Source organism: Mus caroli, chromosome 10 (assembly GCF_900094665.2).
Source record: "Mus caroli chromosome 10, CAROLI_EIJ_v1.1, whole genome shotgun sequence".
Taxonomy (NCBI): domain Eukaryota; kingdom Metazoa; phylum Chordata; class Mammalia; order Rodentia; family Muridae; genus Mus; species Mus caroli.
This window is the reverse complement of record NC_034579.1, coordinates 36,842,588-36,869,185: the sequence shown is the minus strand read 5'-3', so window position 1 is coordinate 36,869,185 and position 26,598 is coordinate 36,842,588. Positions and strand designations below refer to the sequence as shown.

At 44.2% G+C, this 26,598-nt stretch overlaps 1 protein-coding gene, 1 non-coding gene and 1 pseudogene across 3 annotated transcripts in view; 1 reads left to right on the top strand and 2 right to left on the bottom strand.

Moving 5' to 3' along the window:
• Positions 1–26,598, bottom strand: part of Ak9 (adenylate kinase 9) — a 126,452-nt gene that overhangs the window by 37,190 nt on the left and 62,664 nt on the right. For both annotated transcript variants that reach the window (XM_021174851.2, XM_021174852.1), the window contains exons 21-26: positions 14,501–14,587; positions 13,828–14,028; positions 13,339–13,460; positions 8,246–8,458; positions 4,675–4,935; positions 1,276–1,400 (exon numbers count right to left, since the gene is read on the bottom strand). In XM_021174851.2, the coding sequence (XP_021030510.1) occupies positions 1,276–1,400; positions 4,675–4,935; positions 8,246–8,458; positions 13,339–13,460; positions 13,828–14,028; positions 14,501–14,587 (1,009 nt within the window). The remainder of the gene's footprint in view (positions 1–1,275; positions 1,401–4,674; positions 4,936–8,245; positions 8,459–13,338; positions 13,461–13,827; positions 14,029–14,500; positions 14,588–26,598) is intronic.
• Positions 9,362–9,468, bottom strand: LOC115032279. Its single transcript, XR_003837919.1, has one exon. It is a non-coding gene; the product is annotated as a U6 spliceosomal RNA (small nuclear RNA).
• On the top strand, positions 16,055–18,687 carry LOC110303378 (annotated as a pseudogene).

Below are 26,598 nucleotides of genomic sequence, written 5' to 3'. Positions count from 1 at the left end.
AGTGTATAAAACTGGATTAAAATAATATTTGTGCTTGTAATATAAAATTGCAGTTATGTTGCTGATAACTAATAGTTGGAAGCTTACTAAAAGTCCAAGATCTCGGCTCAGGAGAAGAACCTGGCCTAAGGAAAGTGTTGCCTTTGAAGAGCCCACTTGACTGGGTCCTCATGACGCTCCCTCCGTGCTTTTGCCATGCATCTTCCTCCAGCGTCTCCTTGTAGCCAATGACAATTACTCATGTGTCTATTCTTCCTCAGATGACACAACTTTTAGGGTCATAGGAATAACTAGAAGGCTGATACATTTCAGTAAAGCATTTATAACATAGCCGCTAGATATCAGTGCGTGTCTTTCCAGTTAGTTCTTCACGTGTCCAGCTCTCTATCATATTATGATATATATCTGCATCTTTTAAAGTTTAATATCATATACTACAACATGCCATTGTAAAGCTTTATCCTAGTAAAATGTCATGGCTGTGTAATACTCAATACTTAGATTTTACAGTGAAACTTTTTACAGCAAATTGAATGTATGTCTATATATCTCTATACAGATATCTATATTGTTTTTAATTCATATTACACATTTTAAAAATGATTTATTTACTTATTTTTATTTTCTTTGTGTGTGTTTTATCTGAATGTTTGTATATGTACTATGATGCCAGACAGCCTGGAACTGGGGTTACAGATGACTGTGGGCACCTTGTTCTATGTACCAAATTTTTAATATGATTAAATGCTAAAAGTATCTAATACAGATGAGAGAAGTGACTGTGATAACAGGATTAATTTTCACATATGCTAAGTAAGTTGACCTGAATTAATTATAGTTACTCTTCTGGTAGGAAAATGGGGAGCAATTTAAACTCCAGTGATCTCAAGACTTGTCCCATGTGGGACAGCACTGTTGTAGGTATTTGCTAATGGGCTAAGGTAACTAGTGGTCATGACTGCAATCATTACAAGGACATAAGAGGGAAGAGCCCAGTGCAGCATGTGGGTATGTGGACTTAGAAAACTGTTCTCAACTATGGCTGTGCACTAGAATCACCAGGGACCATAAAAAGTGCTGGTGCCTGGGTCCTGGTCTCATAGTTTTGGGATAGGTCTCTGGCACCAGTATTTTTCAGAAGCACAGATGTTTTAATGTATAGTTTATATGGATGAGTAAGAGTAAATTCTTACTTATAAATCAGACTGAGTTTTTCCATTATGAGCAAAGGAAATAGAATCAGTAAGAAACATGAGCCCTTATGTATGAACGCACCGTATTGGTTCTTTAAGCCACCACTCAGAAAGAATGGGGTCTAGAATTTCTGAAGGCAGGGGCTCATTGTCATTTAGACTCAACTTGATTGCTTCTTCTTCCTCTGTGAGTTGTACATCTGGAAGCTAAAAGCAGAAGTTAGACAATAAGAGACTCTTAAGCTCAGTCTTGACAAGCAGTGCTATTTTACAACTGATTAGAATGAGACTTTTGTTTTTCTCTGCGATTACTTTTGATACTGCTACTTGTAACCGTTTTAAAACATGACTTCTGAGTGCCAGTATACAATATGATTAGATACTAAGTAGCACCTAATGTAGCTAAGAGAAGTTACTATGAGAACATGACTGCCATTTACATATGGCACCAGGGTCACAATGTGTCATATTTTGCCCAAAACCTGCTTGATTCATACTACACACCTGTTGTGGATTTGGTTTAACACTTATATTATGTTCATTGGGTTCTCAAAATTGCACAAGAATCCTGCATGTGAGATGCTGAGGGGTTTCTGCCCCCAGTTGGTTTCAATTGGTATATCGTTTCCAGAGGCTAATGGTTGGGCAAAGAGACAGACAGGACTTTAGGATTCAGGGGCAAGGGGAAGAGTACAAACATATAAGAGCCGGGAAAGAGCAGCCCCAGCTGGGTCTGGGATGGCCAGGGTGGAATATAGGTTTTAGTAAGAATTCAGGTATATCAGAGGGGAGAGTTTGTTAGCTGCATAGATGTTAGGGAGTGGCCCAGCCATTGAGCTGCTTAGGGCATATTAAATATAGGCTCTCTCTCTCTCTCTCTCTCTCTCTCTCTCTCTCTCTCTCTGTATGTGTGTATTTCATTTGGGAATCTAGAACACTGTTGTAGGTAGTGAGAAACTTGTGCCTGGTGTCCACAGAGTCCAGAAAAGGGCATTAGATTCCCTGGGACTGCAGTTATAGATGGCTGTGAGCCACCATGTAGATTCTTGGATCATCTACACTGTTAGAAGCAAAAAGTTCTCCTAGCCCCTGAGCCATTTCCCAGGTTCTGTAATGGAACTATTCTTGTTGAATACTTTTACCATCAAAAATTCTGAAGATGAGTATGGTTCTGATAAACTTTTGCTTTCTAGGAAGCAGGCTTGATAGCTCCTTATGTAGAGTAAAACTCCTTAATGTTCCTCCAGAGATGTCAGACAATTCAAGAAAAGGAAAAACAAGAGGCAGGCGGATTTCTGAGTTCGAGGCCAGCCTGGTCTACAAAGTGAGTTCCAGGACAGCCAGGACTACACGGAGAAACCCTGTCTCGAAAAAAAAAAAAAAAAAAAAAAAAAAAAAAAAAAAAAAAAAAAAGAAAAGGAAAAACAACAATAATAACAACAATCAGCATGAACTGATCATCCACAGAGAATATGAAAACCTGGGTCAGTATACATTTCATTTATTGACTACCATTTTCTCTCTGACTACACAATACACAGGCAAACATTTAAATCATGCCTGAGGACTGCCTTGTGACCTACTGAGATACTACAGGTCACTCTCAAGGTTGCGCAGAGTCTCTTTGTTATGTGTAACTGTGTCTGCTTCCATTTGGGGGCTCATTTAAGAGGAAAATTGCTTCATTGTATAAGAAATGGTTTAAAGGGGGGCTGGAGAGATGGCTCAGCGGTTAAGAGCACTGATTGCTCTTCCAAACTACATGGTGGCTCACAACCATCTGTAATGAGATTGGATGCCCTCTTCTGGTGTGTCTGAAGACAGCTACAGTGTACTTACATATAATAAATAAATAAATAAATCTTTAAAAAAAAGAAAGAAAGAAATGGTTAAAAAAAAAAGAATTAGAATCCAGAAGTTTCTTTTCATAACCCTGGGTTGAAAGCATTTAATATATATACATATTTCTATTAGACCTCACTAGATATTATTAAATCAATATTAGTAAAGTATTAAATTAATATAAAATATTAATATTTTAAAATCTCCATTGGCAAAAGAGCACATTTAAAAAAATACTATTTGACAGAAAAAAATTAACAACAGTGGGAAACCTTACATTATAAGTCAGACTCACCAGACAAAAATGTCCCCAGTAAACGCTACACTGCATTCAGTAAGGAGACATTTTCCTGACTTTTGTCAAAATCATATAAGACTCAGTATTTCATATGCTAGGGGGAAAGATGGCTGATAGTTCACATCAGACGGGGAGGGGGAGTTTTATGCCGACTTTTCTGCCTCAGAGCTCTGTACTTTGAATATTACTTGGATTGTATAAAAGGCACATAGATACTGATATCAGAGAGCAGGTCAGCTCCTCACTTGAGCTCACGGGTTAATGGGGAGGACAGAGCTTGGAGTCCCTGCTGTCACTGTGCACCAGTCACCTGACACGGGCTGTGCTCCTCACTCAGAGGGTCTACTTAGACATGTGCAATCGAACCTACCCACGTCCACTCCCCTTCATGGAGAGATCACACAAAAATAAGGGAGGCATCTTATTTTCAGCTTTTTACAGTTTTCTTTTCTGGACTCCACAGAGGTCCCTGAATGTCATTGTCCTAAATCTGCAGTCATCTTGGATTTAGGGTACAGATTTCAACCAGCAGGGGGCTTATTCACCCTGCTCCCCCCGGGGAAGTGTGGCCATCTCTAGTGGTGTCCCCTCAAGCAGCAAGGATTCTTTGGAGCCTCTTGCAGAAACAAAGCTGAGACAATGTTACCACACTCTGACCAGGACTGCTTAAACCACCTGTGTCAGCAGAGATGAACTTGGGACCACTGGACTCAGGACTGGATCTGTACAAACCCACTGAATTTCCCCCTTCTGTTTCTCCTGTGACCATCTCTCTAGTGAGCATCCCTGGACAGTGACTGAGTCTAGCCTGCCCAGGCTGCTGTAGTCGGGGGACTACAAACCAGTTTCAGCAGCCAGTACAGCAGCCCTTGGGGCATCACCAGGGTTACTGTTAAACCTGAAAATTGTGAGGGGAAAGACCACATCCATGGGCTAGGATGCAGTGTTATATTTTGATTGGGCATGCTAATTAGGTGAACACACAATTGTATAATTAAAAGCAAGCATCACTTATATTGGCCAGGAAGATGGACACAGCTAGGTCCATATCTACGATTCCTGAATTAGGCAGTCACAGAGGCAAATTCCACAAGGCTATTGTACTTCCTGCCTTCATTCAATGCAGGCAAGCGTACATTCTCTCGTACTTCCTGCCCTATTACCGAGCCTGGCACCCTGGCCAAGCATCTCCTGTGCAGTTGGGGCAGCTACCCTTGTTTACTCAAGTGAAGACACGTGGCTTGTTGTCTTCTGTGAACGACAGCCCCCAGCATTCCAGGCGGTTGGTTGTCTGTCCTTGGGCCCGTGGGGTCGCACAGGCCAACCTTAGCCCTTTATTACCTGCTTCTTTGTAGTGTCCTCTTCAATCTTCACATTCGCCTGAGCTGCAAGCTCTTCAAGTTCTTGCTTCACCAATTGCTCCTCCTCGGAATCATCCTCAAATTCAGGTCCAAATTTCCTTTCAGCCTTGAGCAGCATTTTTTCTTGGAGAAATTCATCAAATTGAATGTGAAAAATGCCAAAGTTTTCTGCCAGCTTTCTTGCACACACAGTTTTGCCAGAGCCGTGAGGACCCAGAAGACAAATCCTTAGCGGAGGAGCCTGGCACAGAGGGTGGGGGCGGGGAAGGAAGACGAGAGGTTTTGAGTAATTAGCCTGGTTCATACCTGGTTCACCGTATTCAAGCATTCTGAGGCCAGAGCTGTTTATGGAGACCTCATCTCAAAGAAAACAAAACTAAGCAATCAGAAACAAAATAATCTCCCCTCCCCACCACAAAAGCAGAAAACAAAACAAAAAACAAAAGAAAAAAAGAAGAGGAGGAGGAGAGTTTTTAAAGAAAGCAACTTTTAAACTTTATGTGTTTGAGTGTTTTACCGGCATGTGTATGTGTGCAGCGTGTGAGTGCCTGGTGCCCGAGGAGGTCAGAAGAGGGCAGCAGATACCATGGACAAGGAGCTAGCAGACACTTGCTTGGGAGTCACCAGGTGGGTGTTGAGAATTGAACCCAGCTCCTCTGAAAGAGCAACAAGAGCTCTCAACTGAATGCACGATCTCTCTAGCCTCAGGAATTGTTCTTTTTCCAGAGTTTATTTTTAGGAGTGTGTGTGTGTGTAAGTGTGGGTGTCTGAGGAGTTCAGAAGAGGGTTTGGAAACGTTGCAGCTGGAATTATAGGTGGTCATGAGTCACCTAAGATGCTAACCAAACTCAGGTCCTCTGCAAGAGCAGCCTGTGGTTTTAACTGCTTGACCCTTCTCTAGAGCCTCCTATAGACAGGAGTTTTTACTTCACAAATTCAGTTATGTTTAAGCATCAGGATACCAGTGAACATAATTCACTGTGCCAAAAATAGCCTTTAGGAGTGAGAATGGCCTTCACATTATCCTGCCATGTAAGCCAAAAGGCAGTTAATGAAAAGTAGCTTTACTTAAAAAATATGTTTATGTTAATAAGGAACAGAAAGATTCTCAGCATGAATAAAAAGGATCTCTCTACCAAAAAAAAAGTCCATTCAGAGTGGAACTGCGAAGATGTTGCCACCAACGCCACACTGATGCCCACATTGTGATTCCACAGTGTGATGTCCACACAGAAGCTGAAGAAGCTAGAAGCCAGTTTTCACAGTGACATATGATCATCTGCTGTCTGTGAGGTGGTCAGGGACAATGGTGACAGTAGTGACTGTAGGAAAATGACTGTAATGTCCAGTAAAGGACAGTGAGAAGGGGAAGGTAGTTCTGTGCTTGGTTAGTCTGGGCCTCAGAGAAACAGAAGGCACTAACGGCTGAGGAGGAGAAGAATAGCTTCATAATCTATTTGCTTCTGTGACAGAGGAGGCCTGTGACGTAGCTTGGCTAACAGAGTGCTTGCCTAATGTGCACAACACCCTGCTCGGGTTCAATTACTAGTACAGCAATAACTCTCACTGTGATGGTGCATGCTGGTGAGTCCAACACTTGGGATGTAGTGGCCATCTTTGGCTCTATAGAAATTCAAAGGCCATCTTGGGAGACAGGAGACCTTGTCTCAAAGAAGAAGAAGAAGAAGAAGAACAACAACAACAACAACACAACACATAGAAAACACTATGAAGCTCCAAGATTCTGGGGACCTTCATGGTAAGTGTACACTGTGTACCAAATACAACAAAGTAGTACTTTACTCAGGGTAAGGGCAAAATTAAGAACACCGAGAACAAAGAGAAGAAATTATTTGTTTCCAGATTATTAAAAAAAAACCTAAAAAACAAAAAAACAACAACAACAAAAGGAGAGAGAGAGAGTATCCACAAAAGAACGATTCTCAGCCTAGCAACACTAGATGCTAACACACAAGAAGGGGCCATCCTTAGTATTCAGGAGGAAAAATGATACGCAGTCTAGAGACCTATGTGACCCAAACTGCCAAGCACATTGGAGCCACCAGGTAGGAAGGACAGTCCCACAAAACAGGGAGATCTAAATAAACGCTGATTCTGCCTTGGTTTGTTCCTTTAAGTTCTGCGTTAGCATCTGGATTGCATGCTGGGAGATCGTTGATCAGCCCCATGGATTCGACCATCCTTGGTTTTCCTCACGGGCTTTCCATCTTTGGCTCAAGCTCTGGACTCTGATAGACTTAAGTCAACTGATTCATCATTGGAGGACAACAATGGGAAGCAAGGATGCTGGATGGTGAAAATAATACAAGGAAATGTGACTCTCTCTACTTGATAGACAGGGCCGCCTGGCACCCAGAAGGTGTTCAGACAGCTGACCTGGGACAGCCGTGCTCCTTGCAAGCCCAAAGTGTTTTATGTTTCATAAGAGGGTGAGGAATTAAAAAGGGTAGTGTGACTTAGGGATAGGTTTCCTGTGTGCAGACCTCAGCAGATCCCATAGGGTGGCAGGAGGGAAACAACAAACACCTCACTAGCCTGTTTGTGATGCTGAATATCAGGTAAAAAAGACATACGGTGAGTACTGGCCTGACACAGGCATTACTGTGTGTTGAGGTTTGGTCTGTTGCCATGCATTGTAATACTGGCCCTGGTTGCTTCAGGGATGAGGGGATCCTCAAGTATACCAAGTGATGCTGTGTAACCCCCACCCCCGCCCCACCACACCCCTAAGTTATCCTTGGGCAATAAAGATACCTACAGCCTGGGCTGAAGAGATGGCTCAGAGGTTAAGGTTAAGAGCACCAACTGCAGATCTGAAGATCCTACCAACCACATGGTGGCTCACAACCATCCATAATGAGATCTGATGCCCTCTTCTGGTATGTCTGAAGACAGCTACAGTGTACTCACATATAATAAATAAATACATGGTTTTGTTGTTGTTGTTGTTGTTGTTTTAAAAGATGCCTACAGCCTATAACTGGGTAGAAGAGAGGTGGGCAGGGTTTCAGTTCCCAGGGCTGGGGTCTGAGGCAGGACCATGAGAAAGGAGAAGAAAGTAGAGAGAGAAGACACCACGGGGAGGTGATTCATGAAAACACGGCCACAAGGGCCAGCCAACTGGAGTTAAAAGCAGCCCAGATGGAACATGGCAAGTTATAACTTGGGATTATCGATAGAGAAGTAGACACTAATAGCTTAGAGGGTAGCTATCTGCCCAGCTCTTGTGTTTTAAAGGCTTATTACAAATATATACGTTTTGTGTCTTTTATCTGGGAACTGGATAATCAAAGGTGGGGCAGAAATACCCAACTGAGATTAAATATTTACTACAACAACTATAGAAGTCAAAACTGATAATTATTTTTGGCCAGATTGCATGCCAAAGCTGTTTATTTTTAAGCTTAGATATTATTGCTATGGTTTTGTTTGTTTGTTGTTGGGTTCTAGTGAGATCAGAAACTTCACTGTAACTCTTACTGAAGGGCAAGCATGGGAGCAATCACTAGCATAGGGGTTGGTGTCTTCACCTTTAATGGTTCGTTCTGGGACACGTAGTCCTCAGGATGCTCTAAAAACTTCTCCTTTGCCTCGGTGCTTGAGAAGTAGTAGATCTTTTCTCGGTACTTAACAGCCTCGTCTGGGTTGCCCGGTTGTAGGACAAAGTTTTCTTTGAGAACCACTGGGCAGAAGTGTTTGGTATCTCCCATGTGTCTTCTCTTTTCTTTAATTTTTTCTTCGCCCTAGAAATATTGTTCAATAGTGAGAATTCCATTCTGTCTTCCTCCCACCAGTGGGCACACACTCTATCTGACCTGTTCCTATGAGCCCCCCTTCAGACTCTGTTGGGTAAACAGCTCTGCATGCATAAAAGCTAGACATACATCTAAGCACAGATTCAGCAGTTTTGAAACTAGAAATGGAATATTTTGCAAAATATTCTGTAGCATTCTTTGTGTGCACAAAAGAAGGAGCTGAGACACTTTTCTGTACAGCTGCAAAACTGAGACCAGTCCGGTGGAGTATGGTCTGGCCCCAGGCTAACACGGTGTGAAGGCGAGCGGCTGCTGATCACATTTTTTTCCCCAATTTTTTATTAGGTATTTTCTTCATTTCCATTTCAAATGCTATCCCGAAAGTCCCCTATACCTTCCTGCCCCCCTGCTCCCCTACCCACCCACTCCCACTTCTTGGCCCTGGTGTTCCCCTCTATTGGGGCATATAAAGTTTGCAAGACCAAGGGGCCTCTCTTCCCAATGATGGCTGACTAGCTACATATGCAGCTAGAGACATGAGCTCTGGGGGTACTGTTTAGTTCATATTGTTGTTCCACCTATAGGGTTGCAGACCCCTTTAGCTCCTTGGTTACTTTCTCTAGCTCCTCCATTGGGGGCCCTGTGTTCCATCCTATAGATGACTGTGAGCATCCACTTCTGTATTTGCCAGGCACTGGCATAGCCTCACAAGAGACAGCTATATCAGGGTCCTGTCAGCAAAATCTTGCTGGCGTATGCAATAGTGTCTGCATTTGGTGGCTGATTATGGGATGGATCCCCAGGTGGGACAGTCTCTGGATGGCCATCCTTTAGCTCCAAACTTCGTCTCTGTAACTCCTTCCATGGGTGTTTTGTTCCCAATTCTAAGAAAAAAATATGGAACACTTCACGAATTTGCGTGTCATCCTTGTGCATGGGCCATGCTAATCTTCTCTGTATTGTTCCAATTTTAGTATATGTGCTGCTGAAGCGAGCACTGCTGATCACATTTTAAATTGCTGTAGCAGCAGCTCACTTGCCAAGCAGCTCGCTAGTCCTCAGCCGTCCATGGGAGAGCATGGCCACTGGGTGTGGGGCACGGCGGGCATTCAGGGAGCTGCTGAAGAGCGATGCTCCCGACAAACTCACAAACCCACAAACCTGAAGCATGTGTGCTCTACTGTGTGCCTAGGTGAGGCGTGGGGCCAACTATCAGGAGCAGAGAGGGAACATTTTTACTTCGTGTTGATTTGGGGGGAAAAGCATTGAGCTTTTTAAGGTGTGCTGGCTATCACTTATAGATTTTTTTTTTTAGTAGATATCTTTTATCAAGAAGAGAAAGTTTGCTGGGTGTGGTGGCGCACGCCTTTAATCCCAGCACTTGGGAGGCAGAGGCAGGCGGATTTCTGAGTTCGAGGCCAGCCTGGTGTACAAAGTGAGTTCCAGGACAGCCAGGGCTATAGGCTATACAGAGAAAGAAACCCTGTCTCGAAAAACCAAAAAAAAAAAAAAAAAAAAAAAAAAAAAAAAAAAAAAAAAATTCCCTTTTTTTTTTTTTTTTTTTTTTTAGTATATAATATTTTAAATTCAGTCTTTGAGAATGTTATATATGCATACAATGTATTTCAATCATCTTGGCTCTGAATTCTTCCCCTCACACTGGACCTCTCCTAAATGATGTCTTTTTTTTTTTAATGGCCCACTGATTCCAATTAGCCCATGTACAAGCGAGTGCCGGGCCACGCCCTGGAGCCCAGGCAACCTACCAGGAAAACTGCTCTTCTTCCCATAGCAGCCAACAGCTGTCAGTAATCACTCCTCAACCGGGGCTCAGGTGCTCCTTTGCTTGGTCTTTTTAAGCGGTTTGTAAGCATACACTTTTCATTTTCTATAATCAGTAATGGAGTTTGCCAAATGCTGTTTCGATATCAATGGAGAGAACCACTTATCTCCTAGCTGACTGTATGATGAGTTAGACCATGTGTTGTCTGAATGTTAAAGGAAGACTTTCCGGGACAAACTCTGCTTGGATATGATGATGTATTATTGTTTACAGTCATTAAACTTTTCTTAAGAGTTTCTAGGTCAGTGTTCAGTGTTCAGAGAGGTCAGCTATTCTCTTTCCTTTGGTATGTTTTAACAGAAAGGCATAAATCTCATAGGATGAGTTGGAAATTTTCCTACCCTTCAGTTTCTGTTCATTTAGAGCCAGTTTTATTTCTTCCATAAACATTTGGCAACATTTACTAGATTTTCTTTATGTATATGAGTACACTGTAGCTGTCTTCAGACACACCAGAAGAGGGCATTGATTATATATAGATGGTTGTGAGCCAACATGTGGTTGCTGGGAATCAAACTCAGGACTTCTGGAAGAACAGTCAGTGCTCTTAACCACTAAGCTATCTCTCCAGCCCAAGATTTTCTTCCTTTTAGCTTCTGTATGTCTGAAAAACTTTAATTTGTTTTCAGTTTTTTCATTTTTTATTGGTTATTTTTATTTATTTGCATTTCAAATGCTATCCTCCTTCCCAATTTCCCTTCCACAAGTCCCCTATCCCCTGCCCCCTCACCCTGCTTCTGTGGGGGTGTTCCCCTTCCCGCCCACCCACCCCTGCCTCTGCACTCTAGCATCCCCCTACCCTGGGTCTTCTGACCTCCACAGGACTATGGGCCTCCCATCCCAGTGATGCCAGATAAGGCAGTCCTCTGCTACATATTCGGATGTAGCCATGGGTCCCCCCATGTACTCTTGGTGGTTTAGTCCCTTTGCCTTCAGTTTTAAAGATAAAGTATTACTCGGCATATGACTCTAAGACTTTTTCTTCCTCTTCAGCACTTGCAAGCTGTTGCCCTGCCCTTTTCTGGCTGACACAGGGTTTCCGTGAGGAACAGGCCAACAAACCGATCAATGTTCTTGCGAATGTGGCACGGCCTTCTTCTCCTGTCTCTTCTAAGACGTTATTTGCCGCATGAGTACGACATACTTGGTGCTGTTTCTGTCATGTGTCTTTGTAAGAGTTGCCTTGGTCACACACGGAGTCTCTTCACAGCTATAAAACGCTAATTAAGATCTCTGAGAGTTCCCAAGGGTTCTGAGTACACATAGACCAGGCAGTTGAAGCTCCCCAAGGGGCCACGCCTCTTCCTCTCACTGTTTTTCTTCACGTCTCACTGTTTTTCTTCACGTCTTCCAGTTCCCTCTTCTGCAGGGTCTAGACGACCACCATTCCAGCCAACGCTTATTTCACTCACATTTTCTATTTTTCAGACCATCTGCTCACACTGTGTGTCGTCACATCTCTGCTTCCTGTTTTGAATTTACAGGGCGCTGTAATAACAACAGCCTTTTCAATGTCCTCCTCAGCCCGCTGATGTGTTTGTCAGTTCTACAGTAGTTTGAATTGCTGATTTTTTTTCCTTTTCATTGTGAATCATATATATTTTTTTAAAGCAGATTTGGCAAACCTTGAGTGGATGCCAAGCTGCTGTTTTAACCCCATCGATACTTCTGCGCTTGTTCTTTGACATAGTTGAGTTGTCTGGAGGCAGTTTCATGCTTTTGGCTCTTGCTGTTATGGAGCTGGCGCGAAGCACACTTGTTTTATATCTAATTAGGCCCCATCTCTGAAGCCAGGACTTGCTAAGCACCTTACCCCATCCTTTGTGACTGGTGAGATTTTTATACTGGAGTATTAAAGACGGCCAGATATAAAAACACAAGTTTTCAAGATTTTAGATAGCTCAGAAATTGCCTGCAGATACACAGGAGGGACAACTCCATTGCAGACCAGAGGGAGCACAGAATGATACGCAATGACACTGCAGAAAACTTTAGATGAAGAGGCACTGACGAGGAGCAGGGCAAACCTCCCATCCGTTGGCCATGCCTGGGATCAGCTCCTTGGTGAGAAAGCACTGTAGGCTGCTGGTGAAAAGCACTATTTATCATTTGTTGCTGAGTGCTCATCCGCTCCTACATCTTTGTACTTAAATTAGGCAGTAATAAGTTAATCACAGGTGCCTGTCTATTTAACTTGTTTAACTTAGTAAATTATATTTTTACTTGTAAAAACTCAAATTGAAAGAGAAGTTCCCTACTTTATTGTTTATACATGCCTGGTTATCAAATGATAATGTTAGTTATAATTCTGGTGCCAGTGACATAGACTGGTGTCTGAATATGGGTTGATCCCGTTGAGCACTGTTCATTGTCACGTGAAGAGCCTTCCAGATGCTCCAATGCTGACTTGCACATGCCTGCTTATATTTATAAAATATTTATAATATTAATAATCACATTTTTCCATAGAAAAAGAAAGTAAAAAGATTTCCCTTTTATGTTTCCTTGGGTGTCCTCCCCCCCCCCCCATTAAGTAGCTCTGGCATTTTTAATTTATTTTTTTATTTTTTTATTTTTTGGTTTTTCGAGACAGGGTTTCTTCTGTGTAGCCCTGGCTGTCCTGGAACTCACTCTGTAGACCAGGCTGGCCTCGAACTCAGAAATCTGCCCGTCTCTGCCTCTCAAGTGCTGGGATCAAAGACGTGCGCCACCACGCCCGGCTAGCCCTGGCATTTTAAACAGTTATGGGAAATCCAGACAAAGGAGGAAATGTTCATTTCTGACGATGGTGTGGGGAGCCAGCTGGGCAGCTGAGCACGTGCCCAGCACACATGAGGCCCTCGGCTCACTCTCAGTGCTTGGAAAATACAAACACAAAGAAAACCAAAATAGATAGAGAGAAAAGAGTTAAAGGTGCCCCCGCTCTGTTTACCTGGTGGGGCGTCCCAAAGCAGTAACCACTCTGGGCACATACGGCTCGCAGAGATTTCTCGTGAGATCGAGCAGTACCTTAACGCAGCCATACCTCCTCTTCTTCCTCTTCCTCTTCCTCCTGCTCCTCATCGATTTCTGTTTCAGCCTGATAGTCTTCTGCTTCTTCTTCATAATCTTCAGCATTTAATTCCCAGGCGCTATACTTAAAAGGCCCTGTTTGTGTTTTTAAAGGAAAATATTTTTAAAATATTTTAAAAATAATAAAAAGTTACTAGTCTAATAGTCGGGATAGGAAAGTTAGTTATTGTCATTATCTCTCAATTCTGATATGTGACAGAAGGCCTCTGTAAGTTCTCGGCGTGGCAGTCAGTCAGCCTGGCCAGTGTGGCCAGTGTCAGTGGGCCCATGGCTGCTCTGCTTAGCCGGACTCTGCACTGTTTACAACAGGTTGAGACTTTTTATAGATTACCCCCAGATGTACTGAATTTTCACATAAGAAGCCATTAGAGCAAGCTTAATGTTCTAAAATGCACCGGTGCCAGTGCCCACGTGCCGCTGAGATCAGTGATGGCAGCCTTACTTTCCATGGTCTCAACTACACGCTGCAGGATCTCCTGGGGCGTTTTGTTGGAAATGTCCACTGTTAATGTCGAAACTATGCTGTCCGCAATCGTCTGCTCCAGTTGTTTCCAGGAGAGAATGTGATTGCTCAGCACCTCCTTCAGTGGCTCCATTTCAGGAACATTAGGGTAGCCATCTTCTGGAAACTCCGGCAGCATGACTTTCAAACAGAGATTAAAAAGAAAAAAAAAGACTTTGAGAAGAGTCTCTCTAGTCAGACTACCAAAGGGTCTACACTTGATCATGTTTCTTAAAAACATTCAATGAAGAAAACCTAGTATCTGAACATTAATATAATATACAATACATTCATAAATTCATATTCTAATTATATCAAATATGCTATTAGATGATTAATTACTTATTAGTAGAACTAAAATCATGTGGCTGATGAGTGAAATTCGTATGGAATCATTAATGATGCAAAGTGTAAACTAAAATCAGATGAAACCGTTAAAACAGTGTTGTAAACTGAATAGCTATAGTTTTAATGGATTGACATAAATACACATAATTCATATTGGCTGGCACACAACATAAGAAGAAATAAGCAGAGACTGTGACCCAAATTAAGGTTTTGATCTGTTGGGAAAGCAGGGGCGTGTCCAGGAACTTTTGCGCCCAGGTCTAACCTTTCAGAAGCTCTTCAGACCCCGGGCCCTCTTTGGAATCCTTTTCAGTTTCTGCTTCCACTGCAGTGTCCCCAGGAGGCTTGAATTCTAAAGTGACATTCCATATGAAAGTTTGCCACAAACATTTTTTTTCAAAACTTACTTTAAATTATAGATGATCTGTTTAATTGAAAACATAGATTTTTAATAAAAGATGATATAAAGTAGAGCCTAAGGCAGAAAATGAATCTTTAAAGTATACAGAGGGTGGATAGGAAAGTGGGGGGGCGCTATGGGGGACTTTTGGGATAGCATTGGAAACGTAATTGAGGAAAATATGTAATAAAAATATTAAAAAAAAAAAAAAAGAACCAGGGGAATGCCAGGACCAAGAAGTGGGAGNGGGTGGGTAGGGGAGTGGGAGGGGGGGTCTGGGGGACTTTGGGGATAGCATTTGAAATGTAAATGAAGAAAATACCTAATTAAAAAAAATAAATTGGAAAAAAAAAAGTATACAGAAAGACAGTCTCGATGTAGCTAGTCTCAGACTGTTTGCTTTGAGGACCCGGGTTTGAGTGCCCAGTACCCATGTGCAAACTGGTCATGGCTGTGTGTGCTCATCACGCTAGCATTGAGCGGTTGAGATGGGGGAGGGGGTCCCAGAGCTCATGGAACAGCCAATCTAGACAAAATGGTGAGCTTCTGGCTCAGCAACAGATGCTGACTCATGGCAATAGGACGAGAGTGACAGAGGAAGACACCTGAAGTCACCCTTTGCTTTCCACATGTGCGTGCACAAGTACAGGTGTGCCCCCCACACACACCACATGCATGTTCCACACATATATGCACCCACCTGACCAATACATCAATTAGAATAACAGTAGACACATGGCACATACCATTCTGGTTGGGAACTGTAAACTATTTTTTTTAAGTCATCAAAATAATTTATAAACTATTAAATATTTTAAAAATCACATTATGGTGGCATCAGATCTGCAATGCCTGACAATCCCTTTATCATTAAAATATCCCCGAGAACGCACCAAGGGCACAATGTGGGGAGGAAAGTCTGGCACAAGTTGTTGTGAAGAAGCTAAAGAGAGTCTAGCTGTTTTACTGTCAAAGGGACAACTTGTAAAACGTGTCTCTTACATGATACAAGGCACACTTCACACAGATCCAGCCCAGATGGCTTTAGACAAGGCACACTTATGTATCTTCTTGCGCCATAGTCCCCAAGTCTTCTTCAGAGACCAAGACCATATGTACATATGAACATACATCATACATAAACATGTACACAGTCATATTCTAATGCTATCTTCTGAGTTAATACTTGAGTTCTCTCTCAACAGGATCAATTGCACTTAAGCTTTATTTGAGCAGAAAGTAGAAACAGGGCCAGGCCAGGAGTTCTGAGGCTGACATATCTAATTGTTAATTGCCCAATTAATTAAAGCATTATAAATCATGACCAAAAGAAGAGCATAGAGGATACACACATACACAAATAATGCTAAACGGCCTTAATCAGAGATCAGAGTCATTGAGGGTGAACAAAGTTCAGTCATGATCTTAAAGGGGCCATATGAAACAAGTATTTACAAACATTAAAACCCGGTCTAGACGTTGCAAATTGTCTTAGTCAGGGTTTCTATTCCTGCACAAACATCATGGCGAAGAAGCAAGTTGGGGAGGAAAGGGTTTATTCAGCTTACACTTCCATATTGCTGTCGATCACCAAAGGATGCAGGACTGGAACTCAAGCAGGTCAGAGAGCAGGAGCTGATGCAGAAGCCATGGAGAGATGTACCTTACTGGCTTGCTCAGCCTGCTCTCTTATGGAACCAAGACTATCAGCCCAGAGATGGCACCGCCCACAAGGGGCCTTTCCCCCTTGATCACTAATTGAGAAAATGCCTCAGAGCTGGATCTAATGGAGGCATTTTCCCAACTGAAGCTCCTTTCTCTGTGATAACTCCAGCCTGTGTCAAGTTGACACAAAACTAGCCAGTACACATATGAACATATAAAATATATATGTATATATATATATATATATATATATATATATATATACATATATGAAGTCTATAGCAAAGAATGAAGGATACAAGGAAATGAGTTTAAGTGAACTGTGTGTATGGGTGTGGTTCTTATAAACACTGCTCTTCTTGTTGGTACTTGGCAGGGTTTTCATAAAACCCTAGCACAGGGGCCGGCACCAGAGGGTTTTAGAAGCAGCTGTCATGATGTTGTCGGTTGTCGGTGGTGTTGAGGAGAACCGCAGCTCTTCCTAGGGTTAATCAAATCTCTGTCTCTCCAAAGCTGGGGAGGTGCTTATGGCAGTGGCATAGACACTGGAGACTGAGGGGAGCAGCTACGGCTGAGAGCTGCCCTCTGGGTGCGCCCTGGTGCATCTTCTATCTTCTTCCCCAGGTGGGGAGCAGCCACAGGGGGCGCTGTGGAGAACGCACCGAGAACCCATACCTGACTGCCGCCTCCTAGGAAAAGTGGTCCTAGCTCCGAAGAAACACTCCCGGGACAAGACAGCTGGAATGGGATCGCCGGTCTGGGCATGTGGGCCTTGGCCATGGTGCTGGCGGTTCAGTGCTAGAAGAATCCATTTAACAAGGATGCAGCTCTAATGGAAGCTGCCTGGGCCAATAACGTGCAGGAAGTCAGAAGGCCGTTATCACAATGAGAGTGTGGTGCAGGTCCTGCTTGCTGCTGGAGTTGACCCAAACCTCAGGGATGACTTCAGCAGTGTCTACAAGACTGCCAATGAACAGAGAGTCCATTCTCTGGAAGTTCTAGTCACTCGAGAGGATGACTTCAACAACCAGCTAAACCACCGCGCTAGCTTCAAAGGCTGCACAGCCCTGCACTATGCTGTCCTGGCCGACGACGGAGGAGCCAACCCCCTTCAGGGGAATGAGATGGGACACACACCCCTGGATTATGCCCGGGAAGGGGAGGTTAGGAAGCTTCTGAAAACTTCGGAGACCAAGTACACGGAGAAGCCGAGGAAGCGTGAGGCAGAGGAGCGGCGCCGCTTCCCACGAGCACCGTCTGAAGGAGCACATCATTGGCCAGCAGAGTGCCATCACCACCGTTGGTGCGGCCATGTGGAGGAAGAAGAATGGCTGGTACAAAGAGGGGCACCCTCTAGTCGTCCTCTTTTTGGGATCATCTGGAATAGGGAAAACCGAGCTGGCCAAGCAGACAGCCAAATATATGTACAAAGATGCCATAAAGGGCTTCATTGGGCTCGACATGTCTGAGTTCCAGGATCGACATGAGATAGCCAAGTTTATTGGTTCTCCACTGGGCTGTGTTGGCCATGAAGAGGGTGGGCAGCTGACCAAGAAACTCAAACAGTGCTCAAATGCAGTAGTCCTCTTGGATGAGGTGGACAAGGCACATCCAGATGTGCTCACCATCATGCTGCAGTTGTTTGAGATGAGGGCCACCTGACAGATGGCAAGGGGAAGACCATTGGCTGCAAGGATGCCATCTTCATTCTGACTTACAATGTAGCCAGTGATGAGATCGCCCCTCATGCATTGCAGCTCAGACAGGAAGCTTTGGAGATGAGTCGAAATCGAATCGCTGGAAACCTTGGGGATGTTCAGACTAGTGACAAGATCACCATCTCCAAGAACTTTAAAGAGAATGTGATCTGACCCATCTTGAAAGCTCACTTCCGGAGAGAAAAGTTTCTAGGGATCGATGAGATCGTCTACTTCCTCCCTTTCTGCCACTGAGAGCTCCTCCAGCTGGTCAACAAGGAACTGAACTTCAGGGCCGAGAGAGCCAAGCAGAGGCACAACATCACACTACTGTGCGACCGTGAGGGGGCAGACGCATTGGTTGATGGCTACAACGTCCACTACGGTGCCTGCTCCGTTAAGTATGAGGTAGAGCAGTGTGTGGTAAACCAACTGGCAGCAGCCTATGAGCAGGACCTGCTACCAGGGGGCTGCACCCTGTGTATCACTGTGGAGGACTCAGACAAGCACCTCCTCAAGAGCCCTGAGCTGCCCTCACCCCAGGCTGAGAAGCGTCCACCTATATTGTGACTGGAGACCATTGATAAGGACAGCAAGACTCGCAAACTGGACATCCAGGCACCACTCCACCCTGAGAAGGTGTGCTACATCACACCATCTAGCATTTCTACCTGTCTGTCTGTGCCCTGAACATCTAATAAAGGCCCCTTGCTGTGGCATGGCAACCGATCCACCTTGCCCTCATGCCTTTCCAAGGCCTAGCACCCTCTCCTGCCTTTCTTGGTTGTGAGGTTCATAGTCTGTTATGATCTCCAAGGCAAGGAACAGGAAGCCTGGTCTGCACTTCAGTGTGCACCCCATTCCATGTCCTCACTAGAACATTGACATGTGGCCAGAAGCTCAGAAACACGCAGCGGAGAACAAGTCTGGCTGAAGAAGATAGGGCTCAGGCAATGGTGCGCCACCTCTGCTTATGCTGATGCAGCTCATCCCCAGGATGGCCCCGTGGCAGTGGGGGAAGCCAGGAGCCCCAAGCACAGGTAGCTCTGTATGTAGTTTATTCTACAGCTACCTCTTTCCCATGCCCTACATCTGTCAGAGTCAAGGCTTATGACTAAGCCAGTGTAGGGCACCCATAGGTCTGACTGGGATGGAACCATGGTCCCAGGTGAACAGCTCAGCTCTGAGAGGGGGCTCATTCAGCAGGCTGGCAATCCAGATAACAGAAAGTGGTGTGGGAGCAAGGCTGGAGTCAGGCTCCAGGCAGGTGGGCAGGGGTCTGCCTTAGCCCTGTCTCTTAACTGCTGTCCCAGCCAGGTAGCAATTCCAGTGAGGTGACTCAGTGTGTCCTGGCATGCCCATGATGGACAGCAGGACACAGCAAGGCCTGGCAAGTCACTCTGCATCATCTGCATAGGCCATCACCAGTTGTCACTGTCATCTGCCACTACAGGATTGAGTAGAATGCTTTTTTGTGCTAGTCAGCCTCTGTCAAGATGCTTAGACAGGGCTGAAGTCAGTGCCATGAGTCATAGAATGTCATGACAAGATGGTCACAGCTCTGGGTGACACCACCTCACCCCTCAGAGGCAGTCTGCTTCTCACTACCTCAAAATTGTATTCTCTTCTTACTTTGAAATTGTCTAGGCTTACAGAAAATTATGAAAAAGAAAAGTAAACCTCTTATACCTGTTAAAAAACAAAAAAACAAAACAAAACACCCTGAAGAGATGTTACAATGAAGGGAGGGAGGGAGGGAGAGAGAGAGAGAGAGAGAGAGAGAGAGAGAGAGAGAGAGAGAACTAACTTATAGACGTAGAGGACGATTTAATTGCTCTAAGGAATTTCTTGTGTAAGCCCTTTGTAAATTTTATACTACATATGCTTAAGGTGCTCACAGGAAGAGGAGATAGGGGGTGTGAGGCATACAGGTAGGCCAGTCTAAAAACAAAAACAAAAAAACAAAAAACAAAAAGCACAGTGCAAGGGAAGGCTGTGACTGAAGCACCTGGAGCAGAGTGTGTCTGGAGTGCACGGCTTTCTGACCTCTGTCCCCAGCACCAGCACACACACAGCAGAGTGCAGGGAGAGTCACACTGCAGAGCACACAGCAGAGTGAATGCACAGAGAGTCACACTGCAGAGCACACAGCAGAGTGCAGGGAGAGTCACACAACAGAGCACACAGCAGAGTGAGTACAGTGAGTGAGAGTCACACTGCAGAGCACACAGCAGAGTGCAGGGGGAGTCACACTACAGAGCACACAGCAGAGTGAGTACAGTGAGTGAGAGTCACACTGCAGAGCACACAGCAGAGTGCAGGGAGAGTCACACTGCAGAGCACACAGCAGAGTGAGTAGAGAGAGTCACACTGCAGAGCATACAGCAGAGTGCAGAGAGAGTCACACTGCAGAGCACACAGCAGAGTGCAGGGAGAGTCACACTGCAGAGCACACAGCAGAGTGCAGAAAGAGTCACACTGCAGAGCACACAGCAGAGTGCAGGGAGAGTCACACTGCAGAGCACACAGCAGAGTGCAGGGATAGTCACACTGCAGAGCACACAGCAGAATGCAGGGAGAGTCACACTGCAGAGCACACAGCAGAGTGCAGGGAGAGTCACACTGCAGAGCACACAGCAGAGTGCAGGGAGAGTCACACTGCAGANGCAGAGCACACAGCAGAGTGCAGGGAGAGTCACACTGCAGAGCACACAGCAGAGTGCAGGGAGAGTCACACTGCAGAGCACACAGCAGAGTGCAGAGAGAGTCACACTGCAGAGCACACAGCAGAGTGAGTGCAGAGAGAGTCACACTGCAGAGCACACAGCAGACTGTGGGGAGAGTCACACTGCAGAGCACACAGCAGAGTGAGTGCAGAGAGTGTCACACTGCAGAGCACATTTAGGTGTTCTAAGGAGAGGGAGAGCACAGGGCAGAGGTGCAGAGGACAGCCAGTGTCAGGGACTACAGAGAAAGCGAGAACTGCTGGCTAGAGAGCAACGTGGCCCAGAAACTACTTCTCTAACTAGAAAATACTGCCTGATCCTGAAAAGGGAGTCTGAAGTGATCACTGAAGACCTTCTGAGCCAGATGAAGACAGAGGAACTGGAACCCAGGAGCAAGCCCAGTGCAATCAGCAGCCCTACCCCTAGCACCTCAGCTGCAGAGACTCATGTCCTTTGTAACGTTCTCGGGGTTTAGATAGGATGAAGGCCACATTCAGCAATGTGGAGAGGCCGGCTTCCTTTCAAAATGACATCTGGATAAGGAATATAAATGAGTCCTTTTTTTTTTTTTTTTTTTTTAAATGAACCTCATGAAGGGCTTAAATGTGTACAGATTCAACGTTCTCAGGATGAAGTTGAATCAGATCACTTAGGTAGAATAAACCCAGAATGTTGTGGTTAGGAAAAAACCAAAGGGAAGTCTGTCAGAATGTGAAAAAACTATTGTTGGGGGAACAAAACCTTGCAAGAGGAGCAGCAAACAGCTTTAGAGATCAAGGAATGTGGCCCACCTGTGGTTATCACTATCACGTTATCACGCCCACTGTGTGTGCCTCAGGCAGCTGAGCCCCAGGACTGCAGGTCCACAGGTTATCACACTCACTGTGTGCCTTACACCCACAGTGTGTGCCACAGGCAGCAGAGCCTCCCAGGACTGCAGATTCTGATGATGCCATGGTGTTAGGGAGCTTTGCTCTGCTTGTAGTTCCTCCTAATCTATGAGTGCTTTGAAAACTATAGGGGGTTTGCAGCCCCTCCCTGGGCAGTGTCTCCGGCATCTATAATAATAGTGATTGATCTTTTTCAAAGCACAGTTGCTGGAGCAGACTAATGATTTAACCACCACGCTTAGAAAGAATTTGTAGATGTAGATTGCTAGTAAAGTTAAGATGGCTTTTAGTAGATCTGGGTGTAGAAAACCTTTGAAATTTGGAAAGGCACATGTTTGGTGATTGTGCAAGGGATCGGTCCATGCCACACCCCACCTCAGTTTACCTGTCATGCCTGAGCTGGTTTCTGACAAAATGTTACTAGCCTTTTGTAAGCAAAGGCAAAGTTATTTCTTTTACTTGTGTGAATTCTACAATTCTATGGTTAGCGCATAGTTAGTCAAAATCGGCTGAATGTTGGAATTCTTTTGTAGCTGTTTAGCATCAATAATATCAGTTATGGTCATGATTTTTGTGTGTGCACATGCGTGTGCGTGTACATGTGTATAGTCATCCCATGCAGCTATACAGTGTACATATGGATGTCAGAGGACAACACTGGGAGTCAGTCTTCACCACCTATCTTGTCTGGGACAATGTCTCCTCCTCTTCACTGCTGCCTGTGTCAAGCTGGCTGTCTCACAAGCTTCTAGGGATTCCCCAGTTTCCACCCCCTCCCCACCTTCCCAAAGAGCTTAGGCACAGATAATATGCCTCTGACTTCATGTGAGCCCTGAGATTCAAACTCAGATACTCGTATGCATGGCAGGTGCTTTAACCCACTGAGCCTTCCTCCAAGCCTTAAATAAACAGTTTCTAAAACTGAGATGGTCCCTTCAGTGCATCAATTCACAGGGAAGCTGCAGAACATTGTGGCACTAAGCCATCCTAGATAGAGTTCATGTCTTCACACTCAAACTCAATAATGACCAATTTCTGGAATATAAGGAATAATTTGTTTTTAAATTTTTCAGGGGCATTCCTCCTATGGATATCATTTCTTAATTGCTAGAATTTATAAGAATCATCAGGGAGTTTTTATTAACATGCTGTGGTGGTTTGAATTAGAACGGACTCCATAGACTCATGTGTTTGAATACTTGACTCACAGGGAGTGGCCCTAGTAGGAGGTGTGGCCTTGTTTGAGGAAGTGTGTCACTGTGGGGGTGGGCTTTGAGGTCTCATATCCTCAAGCCATACCCAGTGTGGCACACAGTCTCCTTATGCTGCCTGCAGATCCAGATGTAGAACTCTTAGGTCTGTCTCTAGCACCATGTCTGCCTGCACTCTGCCATGTTTCTTGCCATGATGATAATGGACTGAACCTCTGAACCCGTAAGCCAGCTCCAATTAAATGTTTTCTTTTATGAGTTGTCGTGGTCATAGTGTCTCTTCACAGCAATAGAATGCTGACTAAGACACGTGCATATTCCCAACCTTCATCTAGACTTAGTTATAAAAAAAAAAAAACAAAAAACCAAACCCTGCAGATAGTTCAGAGCCTTTACAATAAGAACTTTGGATAACACATAGAGGTACACACTGAGAAGAATTGCAACATAAGGGCAAAGGTGGAGATAGATGTGAGGCATTTGCAAGCTATGGATTGTAGGAGTCTAGGGAAAAGCCAGGGAGCCTCCTCTGGAGAACATGCCTCAGAGAGAACACTGCTCTGCTGACCCCTCAAGAACAGTGAGAGAATGAACCTGGGGTTGAAGGTGCCTTTTTAATCTTTCGGCTTGTGGAATTTTCTCCTGTGTTTTAGAAAGCCAGCACAAAGCACACTTATTGCAATGTGACTTGAAACTCACATGTGGTATAGGGTTTGGGAAAAATGTATCATCAAATCATGACACAGAACAACAAAGGATGAAGGAGGAAGAGGTGGGAAGCAGCAGTCCAGCAGACAGCCGAGCATCAACACCTAAGACATGCTGTCATGATGCTGCTGAGTTCTTTGGGCTAGGATCTACCAACAATTACTTCAGTTTAAACTTTTCTTTTTCTTTTTAAAGATTTCTTTAAAACATAGTGGCTTTATTTATAATAGCCAGAAACTGGAAACAACCTAGACGTCCCTCAACCGAAGAATGGATAAAGACAATGTGGTCCATTTACACAATGGAGTATTACTAAGCAGTTAAAGAGTGACATCATGAAATTTGCATATAGATGCATATATTTGCATATAGACAGAGCTAGAAAAAAATCATCCTGCATGAGGTAACCCAGACCCAGAAAGACAAACATGGTATATACTCACTTATAAGCTATTATATAAATGATAACTATGCTACAATCCACAGACCCAAGGAGGCTAAGAAACAAGGAGGGCTCTAAGGGGGATGCATGGATCTCCCTAGGAAGGAGAAATAGAATAGATTTTGTGGGTGGACTGGGGGAGGTGGGAATGGGAAGAGGGATCATGTTGGGTGAAGGGGTGATGAGGGGAGAGTATGGGGAGAGACACTGAAGTTGGACATTTAAGGGTTTATGGAAGCCTAATGTAGTGGAAACTACCAGGACTCCATGAGGGTGACCCCAGTGAGGACTCCTAGCAATGGAGGATAAAGAGCCTGAACCAACTATCTTCTGTAACCAGGTAAGGCTTCCAATGGTGGCACTGTGACACCAACTCAGGCACAAAATCTTTGACCTACAAATTGTCCTGCTTGCAAAATGTGCTGGGGAAGTGGTGGCAAAGAACTTGTGGGAGTGGCCAACTGATGACTAGTCTAACTTGAGGTCCACACCATGACAGGGAGCCCATGCCCAACACTGCCTGGATGGCCAGAAAACAGAGGCTGGAATGCCCAGGGATCTAGACCTAGGTAGCACCAAACACAGCTGGCAATCTATCTATCTATCTATCTATCTATCTATCTATCTATCTATCTATCTATCTATCTATCAAACAATCAATAAATCAATGAAATGATTCCTACTGGTGTTCTGCTATACTCGTAGATCAGTACTTAGTCCAGTTGTCATCAAAGAGGCTTCCCCCGGCAGCTGATGGGAGCAGATGCAGAGACCCACAGCCAAATATTAGCTGGAACTCAGAGAATGCCACAGAAGAAGGCAAGGGAGGGTTATGGGAGCCAGAGAGGTCAAGGACAGTATGAGAACATGAACCACAGAATCAACTAAGCAGGGCTCAAGAGGTCTGCAAATCAGTCCTCTATATCCATATGGCTGTTGGTGTGGTGTTTGGGGGAAATCCTGACCATGGGAGTAGGGGTGTCTCAGTATTTTGCCTGCTCTTAGAACTCTTTCCTCCTATTGGGTTGCCTAGCTCAGCTTTGATGTCAGGGTTGTGCCTGGCCTTATTGTGCCATGTTCAGTTGATGTCCCTGAAAGGCCTGCTCTCTTTTGGGAGGAGACAGGGCTAGGAGAGTGGATCTGGGGGAGAGAGAAAGTTGGAGGGATACTGGGAGGAGAATAGGGAAGGGAAACTAGAGTCAGATTAATTGTATGAGATAAGTAAGTATGAATAAAAATTTTTAAAAATTCATATATCTTGGTATTTTGCCTACATAATTATATATGAACCACACACAAGCAGTACCTGTGGGGCTAAAAGAGGGTGTTGAATCCCCTGGAATTATAGACAGTTGTAAACTGCTTTGTGGGTGTTGGGAACTAAACCCAGGTCTTCTTGCCAAGAGCAGTGAATGCTCTTAACATTGTTTCAGCCCCAGCACCTTCAATTAAACTTCTTTATTAAGTTCTTAAAATGTGGGAAGTAAGGCTTAAATAGTTATAAGATTACAAACATCCTGAAAGCCTACCTGAAAAACCATAGGATGAAAACAAATTTAAGTCAAGGTGTGACGAAGGTGTCAGAGCTCACCACCAGTCTAGGGACAGATAGATACCTGTAGTGGCCCCTATGGGAGTGAAAGGGCTTTGCTATAAAGAACAAAAGACTTCAGGGGAAGGTGGGAGGGACTGGAAAAGACAATGCTCTTCCCTCCCTCCCCAGTTTAGATAGGGCTATGAGTTGAACAGAAAGACATCTCTCAAATTAGAGAGCAATTTAGTCCCCAAGAACATTGCAAGTCTGTTATGACTCTGCAGTGTGGTAGCAACAATGTCTTAATATACAGTAGATAAAAGTATCATCCAAATTAGCCTTGAACACATTGGTACAGGGGACAACTTCCTGAACAGAACAACAGCAGCTCAGGCGCTAAGATCAACAACTGATAAATGGGACCTCTTGAAACTGAAAGGCAAAGGACATTGTCAATAGGACAAAATGGCAACCTACAGATTGGGAAAAGATCTTCACCAACCCTACATCTGACAGAAGGCTAATATGCAAAATATATAAAGAACTCAAGAAGTTAGATACCAACAAACCAAATAACCTGATTAAAAAATGGGATACAGAGCTAAACTGAGAATTCTCAGTAGAGGAATCTTGAATGGCAAAGAAGCACTTAACAGGGAAATGTAAATCAAAGTGACCCTGAGATTCCATCTTACATTCATTAGTATGGCTAAGATAAAACACTCAAGTGATAGCACATGCTGATGAGGATGTGGAGCAAGGGGAATACTCCTCCATTGCTGGTGGGAGTGCAAACTTGTACAGTCACTTTGGAAATCAATTTGGTGGTTTCTCAAAAAAACTGGGAATAGTTCGACCCAGCTATACCACTCCTGGGCATGTACCCAAAAGATGTAAGGGTGGGACCTGGAGGAAAGGAGGGAGGGGGGCTGTGATTAGGATGTAAAGTGAATAAAAAGGAATAAATTACTGAAAAAATGTCATCCAAAAAATAAGATAAAAATTCTTGAAAACCTACCCCTACCCATATCTATTCTAAAGTTAACCTATATTGTGTGCTGTTAATTCTTTTTTTTTTTTTTTTTTTTTT